The sequence below is a fragment of the Hypanus sabinus genome, chromosome 2 (assembly GCF_030144855.1).
Source record: "Hypanus sabinus isolate sHypSab1 chromosome 2, sHypSab1.hap1, whole genome shotgun sequence".
NCBI classification, from domain to species: Eukaryota; Metazoa; Chordata; class Chondrichthyes; order Myliobatiformes; family Dasyatidae; genus Hypanus; species Hypanus sabinus.
Window position 1 is genome coordinate 176,033,586 of NC_082707.1, and position 8,330 is coordinate 176,041,915.

The 8,330-nt window shown below is 39.5% G+C and overlaps 1 protein-coding gene across 2 annotated transcripts in view; it reads left to right on the forward strand.

Annotated features, from left to right (window-relative positions):
• Positions 1 to 6,735, forward strand: part of prkcha (protein kinase C, eta, a) — a 221,016-nt gene extending 214,281 nt beyond the window's left edge. The window contains exons 13-14 of one of the 2 annotated variants that reach the window (XM_059959974.1): positions 2,367 to 2,513; positions 4,656 to 6,735. In XM_059959974.1, the coding sequence (XP_059815957.1) occupies positions 2,367 to 2,513; positions 4,656 to 4,802 (294 nt within the window). In that variant the 3' untranslated portion in view covers positions 4,803 to 6,735. The remainder of the gene's footprint in view (positions 1 to 2,366; positions 2,514 to 4,655) is intronic. The other variant, XM_059959981.1, reaches the window with a different exon arrangement.
• The last annotated feature ends 1,595 nt before the right edge of the window (positions 6,736 to 8,330 follow it).

Genomic DNA, 8,330 nt, shown 5'->3' on the forward strand with positions numbered 1-8,330 from the left:
TATTAATTTGATTGTTCAGCACTATGAATAGAGGTAATGCATTTCCACCTTTTAATCACCATTTGTCCTATTTCATTTTTGAATAATTCCTGTAACCTCAACATTTTGGATTACCCTACTCACTTTTTCACTTCAACATTGAAGTGAGTCCATCAAAAGTACTTCAACCATTGTTAGAATGCTTAACCATTTAAGACTAAGGAAATAACCACATCCACTATTAATTTGTGAGTCAGTTAAGGACATAAACACATATTAAAGAGATAGTATTATCTGCAGTGCATCATCATCACCCATCGTAAATATAGCCATAGAACTGATACAGTACATATAAACACAAGAGACTCTGCAGATGCTGGAGATCCAGAGCAACACATACAAAATGCTGGAGCACAAACTCGCTGGCAGCAGCATCCAAGGATTGGAATAAACTGTCAATGTTTCCAGCTGAAACCCTTCTCCGGAGCTAGTAAGGAAGGTGGAAGGAATCAGAATAAGAAGATGGAGAAGGAATGCAAGCTTGAGGGTGATAGGTGAATCCAGGTAAGGGGAACAGGGTGGCCTGCCGTGTTCCACCAGCATTTTCTGTGTGTTGTTCCCTGATTGTTCATGCTTGTTTTTAAAGAGAACCCCTTATCAGTTGTTGACCGATCCATGCCTTTCCAGGATAAAAATGACAGTTTGTAAAAGAACATAGTCATTAGGATTGTTGGCACATTTGAAGGATATTAAGCTGTCATTGGAGAGCAGGTTGGAACTGGTTTTTGTTTTGTGTAAGCTTGATTATTTGTTGGCAGACTTGAAGGAGATTAAACTGTCATTGGACAAACAGATTGGAACTGGTTTCTGGCTTGAGTGAGTTTGAAAATTGGCTGTGGAAAGAAATAACTTGTTTGATGAGTTAAACAGGTGGAAATGCTCATTATTCTTTACGGGTTGTCAATAAACGGGAAAACAGGTAGTTTACCAACTAATCCAAGATCATGTTACCATTTCACAATCTTTACATACTATTGCTGATATATTTTCTGTAAACAAATAAATTAACAGTGTGTAGAACTGTAAGAAATGATTATATCTACCATAATCACCTCCAAGACATGATGATGCCTACTATGATCACCATATCTGCTGTACTTTAGGTTTAGGTGGCAACTAATTTCTGGGCCACTTAATTTACATTTTTGTACAAATACTTTACCAATGATGGCAGTGTCTCCTCTCAATAGATTTGTACAACTCACTTCATGGGCCACTGCTTGAAATTAAAGTTAGGATCATGTACTCTGTGGATCTGAAACAGGTCAAGCATAATGTGGCATGCCAGAATATCGCAATGGACCATTAACACCCCTTTAATAGTCAGCTGCCATGTGGCTGGGACCCTGCCCCATTTACAGTGCGAGCCATGCAGCTGATTTCAACTGGCAGGAAGAGTTTTATATTTCTGCCAGGAGATTAATTTCCAATATTAGTGAAGCTCTTTTCGTTCACACCCCGAGGTGACTTCGAAGATCCTATACTGCTGCTGCCTGACTTTGGTTACACCATACTGTACTGCTGCATACGGAGAACAGCCCCGTTTTCAGCCCTCGGTTGCATCGCTGCCTGGCTCCAATAAGCAGGGCTCAGCCAGCCCTGTCTCGGCCACAAGCCTCACCATCATTAAGGACATCTTCGATATGCAGCACCCACGAAGGCAACATCCATCATTGAGGAACCTCTCCAAATGGTTCTTCTCATTACTACCATCAGGGAGGAGGCGCAGGAGTCCAAAGACCCACAGTCAATGTTTTTAGGAATAGCTTCTTCCCCTCTAAACCAACCAGGAACCCATGAACACTGCCTCTTTATTCCTCTTTTGCACCATTTATTTATTTTTTTACTGTAATTTATAGTAATTTTTAACATCTTGCACTATACTGCTGCAACAAAACAAATAAATTTCACAACATACATCAGTGATAAAAAAAACCTAGTCTGATTTCCCCTAGACCTCAGTCCAAAGCTGCTGAAGCCACTTTCAGTGCAGACACATCCACCTGCTCACTGCACAAAGGAGGCACAATAGAGAGAGCTTCTAATCTGTGGTGAGCACCACATCATGAGATGCAGATCTTTTCCAAGCTACCTAGGACCTTTCTGTGTTTCAAATCAGGGAGCAAATTGAATAAAGGTCAGTCTGTGCCAAGTTCAGCTGCTGGTTGAGACACTGGAGAGCAAATCACATTCAACAGGTATTGCCTGCTTTCTTCAGAAAAGAAACCAAGAGCACCTTGGTAGGAAATCGCAAAGTTAGGCTATGCTCTAATTTAGCCACATTATACAGTCAATATGTAACAGTTTTGTTCTTTTTTTTCCACCAGTTTATGATAAAAAATCCGACCAAACGGCTAGGATGTGTTGCGACACAAGGTGGAGAGCAAGCCATTTTGGACCACTCCTTCTTTCAGGGAATTGATTGGGATATGCTTGAACAGCGAAAGATCAAGCCGCCTTTTAAACCCAGGATTGTAAGTTTTCTTACTAAAGTGAGAAAGTTTGTCCCTTATAATAACCTTCAAAATGCTGGAAGTTTGGTTGTGGATGAACAAGCTCAATAACAACATAATACATCTCTGCCTGTTTCTTCAGTGCTCCTCTTTCTGAGAGGATGCACTTTAGACTGAAATGATCATAGGTATATTTGTTATGTTTTGGCAGCAGGTTTCAAAATATTTACTGCATATATTTCCTCCGTTGAGTCAATGTTACAAAACATACTAGAGTGCATTTTAAATGACATAGTCCTATCCTATTTTATCTGTTCTGTGTCTGCACAATGATAGGTCAAGATTTTTGAAAACACAAAGCACTTGCAGTCAGTAAAGCTACAGCTTTTAGAATATTGACTGGCTAAGATGGAGGGACTGATGCAAATATAATGAGTTCCAATAAATCAAAGTCTGCCTCTCCACAATATAGCTCAGGCTTTCAGTATGCCATTATTTTCTTTTACTGAACCACTTCAGATAGGGCAAGTTTTGTTTAATTTGGCTGTTGGTGCAATGGAATCTGTCTAGCTTATATTGCAGTGTACAGAGATTTTAAAGTTTCAGACCTGGGAAAATCTATTCAGCTTGTAACCATGGTTACTAAGGCTACCTGCCATGAAAGGCTGAGCTTGTGTGCCTGGCTGGCTCAGACCTTAACAAGAGTTATTAATATTGCTTCTCTACCTGGAGGTGTTTATTTTCCCCCTTTATGCCATTCAGGGCCATCCCATTCAACTCGCCCTGAAGGAGAACTTCTGTTGTGGCATTTTCAGTGCTCATTTGTTGCCAAATATACTCAAATTTGTGTGGGTAAAGCTCATTATTGATCATGTCTATGTGCATCTTCTGGAGGTTTTAATTGATTTAGAGAAAATTTGTTAAGTGAGTCAATGTCATGTTAAAATGGCACCAGAAAAACTTATATTTTCTGTCAGTGGGATGTGTGCAGTGCTGACGTTGAATCTTTAAATGGCCATCCCTAATAATCACTAATAAAGTATTAGTTAGCCAGAGCCTTAAACATGTGCTGTCCCTACCATAAAGGTTTTCACCAATGCCATAAAGTCAGATATTTCAGGATTTTGACCCAGCGACAATGAGAGAGTGTCAGTGTACTTGCAAGATTTCTGAGTTGGAAGTATCCTTCTTCAAGCAGTAGCCTCCCCTTATCCCATGCCTTGTCCTTCTGGATGCAGGAATCTCAGGATTGGAAGGGTTCTTTAAAAGTTAGTTAACTTTTAAAAGAAAGTTAGTTTCTGCCATGCACTTTGTAAGCGGTAGGTGCTATAACCTTCTGCATTGTGGTGACGAGGGTTACTTTTTAGATAGAAAATCAATGTAAATCCTATGGCTGCCTTTGTCCTGCATGGTATTACCACCCTCAGATGTGTTGGAACTAAACTCATCCAGCCACACACATTATGCTGTTACGCACACAAATTATACTATGGGAGGAAGTAAAATGACTCGCTCAGTCCAGGATATCTAACTTCTAACCTACTGTTAAAGAACTTGTGTGGCTGATCTGGTTACATTTCTAGTAAATGGTGACCCAAAAGCAAATTTGGAGATGGTAATGTCATAAGGAAAGTGTTCCGTGTTTTCTATCTGATGATCACTTCCTCAAATGTGTGTGGAGCAAAAGCTAGAACATAGAACAATACAGCACAGTACAGGCCCTTTGGCCCACAATGTTGTACCGACCCTTAAACCCTGCTTCCCATATAACCCTTCACCTTAAATTCCTCCATATACCTGTCTAGTAGTCTCTTAAATTTCACTAGTGTATCTGCCTGCACCACTGACTCAGGCCGTGCTCATCACTTTTCAGCCAAATTCATGTGTCATTTGAGTGCCACGTGAACCATAGGTCATGATGACAGGACATAGGGCATTTTGCTTGATGCCTCTGTGGCAGTTTAATGGGATGGCCAATTTGTTTACCACAGAACTGACTTGAAGTCGCATATCTGGATCTGAAGGGGGAGAGTCTGGACTCAAAAGCAGATGACAGTGATACTTAAATTTGAATGTCCACCTCAAAAAGAGAGTTATACATGATACATAAGTCAAGTCAAGATCAATCATTTTATAAAATAACACATTTCTCTTTCCCGTCAGAAAACAAACAGGGACGTAAATAACTTTGATCGAGACTTCACTGCAGAGAAGCCTGTATTGACACCAATTGATGAGGCGCTTGTCCGCATGATAAATCAAGATGAATTCAAAGGATTTTCTTTTGTTGCTGAAGATGTGTGTGCATGAAGTACGAATTCATCAGCACGGGAACAGTTCCAGAAAGCTCACAAGTACCAGCATCGCAGAGCCCACCTCAAGCAAATGGAACGGTTGGGCAGAAAGTTTATACAGACAATATCGTTACAGTTACTGAAGCGAGAACTGGCATGCTGTTTATATTGATTTTTTTTGTTTGTGCAACTTTGTGAAACTGAGTGGCTTTGAATCACTGTCCATTATCTTTCTACCAACCAGTCATTTGAATATCAGAACTTAGGGCGTCATGAAGCAATCATTTACAAATAAGTATTGTTATAATGGACCATTAAATTATGCATCTTTCATTTGCACTTAGCTGTTTAGGTATTTAATTAGCTGTGTATCTTTCAACAGAAACCAAGATTTGCTAATAGTAAACAGTTCTACACTTCCATAAACTATATTTGACTCTTTTCAGTAGAAATCCCCTCTTTCGTTATATAGAAGGATGTCTTTTCAGACTGCCATGTTCATTCATTGGGTCAAGGGTGGGTGGGAGGCATATCTTGCGGACTGTTTTACATTGTATTCAGCTTGAAGTAGACATCACTTTGATGCACTGTGGAGGATTTTAGTTGTGGAATGAAAAGTATGAACTGTTCTGTGTATATAAGTTATAGCTGTTGGCAAATAAATATTAAAAAGAATGCATATTTTGTATTTAAAAGGTTTAAACTGCACCAGTTCTTGGAGTTCTACCATTCAGGAGACACCTTTTAGCCAACCAAATCCACATCAACCACCATTTTCACCAATCCTACATTAATTCAATTATTTTTAAAATTTCCTCATAAGCTTCTCAACTCCCCATAGATTTTACTGCTTATTTCATTCTAGGGGCAATTTACAGTGACCAATTAACCTATGAACTTGCTCATCTTTGAGGAAACCCACACAGTCATAGGAAGAATGTGCAAACTCCACACAGACAGCTCCTGAGGTCACGGTTGGACCCAGGTATCTGGCACATTGAGACAATGGTCCCACCAGCTGTGCCACGGCTCCATGCCATGCATATAATCAGATACTGTGATTCTGAAATATCATGGCATGAAACACTATTTCATTGGTTAGGGTCATAGGGCTGTACAGCACTTAAATGGGCATTTAGTCCACTGTGTCCGTGCCAATTTTCTATCCTATTTACCTCCAGTAGGTTGATACCCTTCGAAGACATTCCTATTTAAGAACCTGCCTGTGACATAGTAACTACTGAAAATCTAATTCCACCATTACCTCAAAAAGCGTTTTCTAAATATCAACCACTCTGTAAAAAAAATTTCCCCTCTTTCCTTTAAAAACCTTATTTCTCACCTTAAAGCTAAACTCTCTTGTTTCTGACTGGAAGAAGTTTCTGACTACCCTTTCTTTGCTTCTTATAATTTCATATTTCTCTATCAGGTCACCCCCTTAGCGTCCTTCACTCCAGAGAAAACAACCACTGCCCAGCCAGTCTCTCCTCATAACTAGTCCAGGCAACATCCTAGGGAATTTTCTCTGCATGCTCTCCAGTACAACCACATCCTTCCTAAGCTGTGATGACCAGAACAGCACTCATACTCCAAGTGTGGTCCAACTGGAGTCTTATAAAATCACAACATGACATCCCAACTCTATATTCTATGCCCTGACCTTTGAAGGTGGGCACGCTGTACGCCTTCTCCTCAGTCTACCTTGTGTCAATATGGACATGAACCCAAAGATTCCTCTGTCCGTCATCATTGTTAGTGTCCCACTGTATCCTATCCCTATTTGACTTTTGGAAAAGCATCACTGTGAAGTGAGATTTGTAGACGTCTGAAAGGGAGAGGTGTGAAGATGGATCCCTGCCTGTATTTACTCTGCACTGCCTACATTGTTAATGCCAGATCAATTGTACATTGTATATGTTCATTAAATTGTTCAATATTTTATAAATACTAATTTCTGCTTACAAACAGGCAGATTACATATTAAGTATGAGCAAATTAGGAGGCTTCCTCTTGGCATATTGTTGATTCTCCTCACTTACAATAGGACTTTTATTTCTATTGATTCCAAGACCTGATCTCTACTATATTGAATGAAGAGGGCAGCATCACATGGGAACTTCACCAACATGTTCCACTCCAAGTCAAGCCTGACATGGCAAAGATATTTCTTAGTTTTCACTGGTTCAAAATCCTCCAACTCTATACATTAAAATGATTGCAACAGTTCAAGGGAGTCCACGACCAGTTCCACATGGACGGTTACAGGTGGGTATTCGATGCCAGTTCTGCCTTTACCCTACTAAGAACTTTTCTAAAAATTTTGTGATTATTTGGTTACATTTTGTTGATTATCAATTCATAATATCCCATTTATACCATGAGACAAACTTGGGATAGGAAGAAGAACTTAAATTTGTGGCCGTATTTTATTCTCAATAACAATGTTGTCATCTCACTGTATAAAGTCAACCAAGAAAAAATATTGAGGATGAAATGTTTTTCCTTACCCACAAGATATTCCCATGTTTAGTCCACTTAGGTACATTAAAAGTGCAAACAATTTTGAAAAATGAACCTGTACTTACAGGAAGGGCTGACTCATTGGAGATTATCAGCTCCATTACTTTCAGGGTTCTGATGTGGTTACAAAGAGGCGCATGGAAAGCCTTGGGGTGTCTAAAAACTTGAGCATGCATGGTAGCAAGACAGAATCAATTCAAAATCAGCCGAGAGTTGGAAGCACTCAAATTTTATTAAAACAGTATGAAGAATACTATTAAATGTGGCTTTTGAATTTTCAACTTTGAAATTACTAAGTGAAGCTAAATAATGATGGAGTTAACATTAGACCATCATTAGACTATCTACCACTTACGTGGTCGGTACAATGGTAACTCCCGGAATCAATTGCTTATTGGGTAGACTTGAGAATGTGAAGGAAACCCGACCGAGTTCAAACCGAAGTTGCCTGGTGCTTCCCAGTCACACAAAAATGCCGTGTGTCACATTTTACATTGCTCAAATGTTAGTTTTATTGTCCAGAAGTCTAAAGTGTAAGCATATCATCAATATTTAAATTCCCTGTCCTATCCAGTTCCTCCCCTGAATATCTGAATACAGATATAAAGATTCTGTTTTTGGAAACAGAAGCAGATGAATGTTGTGTTTACCTGTTTACTATTTTAGCATCAATGTTAACACTATTAAAAAAAACACGTCACTTCCACTATTAAGAAGGTGAGTAAAGAGAAATAATACGTGAATATTCATCCAATCAGTATATCAAGTCCATGTCCACCTTTTGGGAATTTGTAAATTTATGAAATTTACAAAGTCGAATTATTCGAATGGTGTATGACGTTCCCCTCAGGTGGATGTAGAGGCTGGTCCTGGATCCACATATTCTGGCTTAGTGTGGGCAAGAGTAAATGGTGACTGTGGTTTGTGGTCAGGTCTCTTGGTTGTTTATTCTGTCCTTCTGCAGCTGCCATGGCACAGCAGGGGTCATTCTCATGTAACACAGCTCATTCTTGAACAAATCCCC